The following is a 1580-nucleotide window of genomic DNA, read 5'->3' on the forward strand; positions in this document are numbered from 1 at the left end:
TGTCGCCGCCGCGCGGCGCGCAGTTCGGTCAGTGCAGAGCCCACAGGCGCGCGGCGGGGCGGGCCGCTCCCGGGGTGTGCAGCGTGGACAGAAGCTCCCGCGGGGCGGGGTGGGGAGGGGCAGTGGACTCCTGAGCCCCAACTGAGAGGGAGGGTCTAGGCCCACCGGGCAACCACCCCGGCCGCAGGCTCGCACCAGGGAACAGCCCCCCACCAGGGAACCGCCCCCCATTCCTCCTCCCCTCTGCCACCTGCGGGGGCTGGGGGGCTCCGAAAATTACAGCCCGGGCAGCTGAGCCCGGCCCCCTCCAGGCGCGCGCCCCCTCCATGGAGGCCCCAGTGCACCCAGGGCCCCGCCGGGGCGCCCCACCCCCGTGTCCGCAGTGGGGCTCACCGGCCTTCACGGAGCAGTGCACGTGGGCCTTGGACTCGTAGTAGACCCAGTCGAAGCCGGCCTCCACGGCCAGGCGCGCCAGCATGCCGTATTTGCTGCGGTCACGGTCCGACGTGGTGATGTCCACGGCGCGGCCCTCGTAGTGCAGTGACTCCTCCGAGTGGTGGCCGTCCTCGTCCCAGCCCTCGGTCACCCGCAGCTTCACGCCCGGCCACTGGTTCATCACGGAGATGGCCAAGGCGTTCAGCTTGTCCTTGCACCTCTGTGGGGAGAAGGCCGTGGACTTGACTGACTGCCCACTGCCGGCCGGGCCAGCCAGGGAGCGGCTGGAAGGAGGACGTCGGCGGGGGCAGGCCAGGCCAGGTGGCCACGGGCAGCGGGGCCCTGTGGGGGCAGGGCAAGGGCATCCCCCAAAGAGCAGGTCCCCTGGGAGACAAAGAGGCTTTTTCCCAATTCTGAACCAGCACAGCTCCTCCCCCCCACGGAGCTCGGGGTCCTGTCTCCGACCCGCCAGAGTGCCCCCGCCCCCCCCAGCTCCCCCTTTCTGCGCGTGGCGTGCAAGGTCTCATCCTTCTCTGGGACTGGCCTGGCCCAGGGGGCCCCAGAGAGGCCCGCGGGGAATTAGCAGGAAGGAAAAGGGGCCCTTGCGCGCCTCAGAGCGGGAGAAGCTCCCGTGCCCGCCGCCAGGCCAGCGGCAGGTGCGGGCCAGCCGCAGGCAGAGGGAGGCGGGAGCCGGGCTTGGGGCGGCCGGAGGCGGCCAGGTGAGCTGGGCTTTCTGCGCCGGCCGGCGGGGCACGGCAAACATTCTTTATCTGGGCCGCCACATTCCTTTCCCCGTGGAACTTTTCTCTGGCTTCTCTGTGGTCTGATTGTGTCTCTTGTTTTCCTTAACCTGCTCCCTCCCCTCTTGTTTTCTCGGCGGGCAGAATGGTGTCCTGCAAGTTTGAAGAGCAAACTTAAGAGGTGGAGGAGGGGTGGGGTGGGGCGGCGGTGGGGGAAGGGGCCTGGGAGAGGCCTGAGCCGGCATCCCTCGCCTTTGTCCCCCGCCGCACCCCCACTAGCCGGCGTGGGAGTAAAGAACCCCGGGAGGCGCCGGGCGTGGGGGGCAGGGGCCGGCCGCCAGGCAGCAGGGTGCCCTCAGTGCTGCCAGCCCCGCGGCTTCGGCTGCGCCTGCGGTGGGAGACGCG

At 70.6% G+C, this 1580-nt stretch overlaps 1 protein-coding gene across 1 annotated transcript in view; it reads right to left on the reverse strand.

Moving 5' to 3' along the window:
- Positions 1–28: 28 nt before the first annotated feature.
- SHH (sonic hedgehog) overlaps positions 29–1580 on the reverse strand; it is a 78262-nt gene continuing 76710 nt past the window's right edge. The window contains exons 4-5 of the mRNA XM_012733875.1: positions 394–655; positions 29–141 (exon numbers count right to left, since the gene is read on the reverse strand). Coding sequence (XP_012589329.1) covers positions 29–141; positions 394–655 — 375 coding nt within the window. The remainder of the gene's footprint in view (positions 142–393; positions 656–1580) is intronic.

Source organism: Condylura cristata, unplaced genomic scaffold, assembly GCF_000260355.1.
Source record: "Condylura cristata isolate star-nosed mole 26May11 unplaced genomic scaffold, ConCri1.0 scaffold00042, whole genome shotgun sequence".
NCBI lineage: Eukaryota > Metazoa > Chordata > Mammalia > Eulipotyphla > Talpidae > Condylura > Condylura cristata.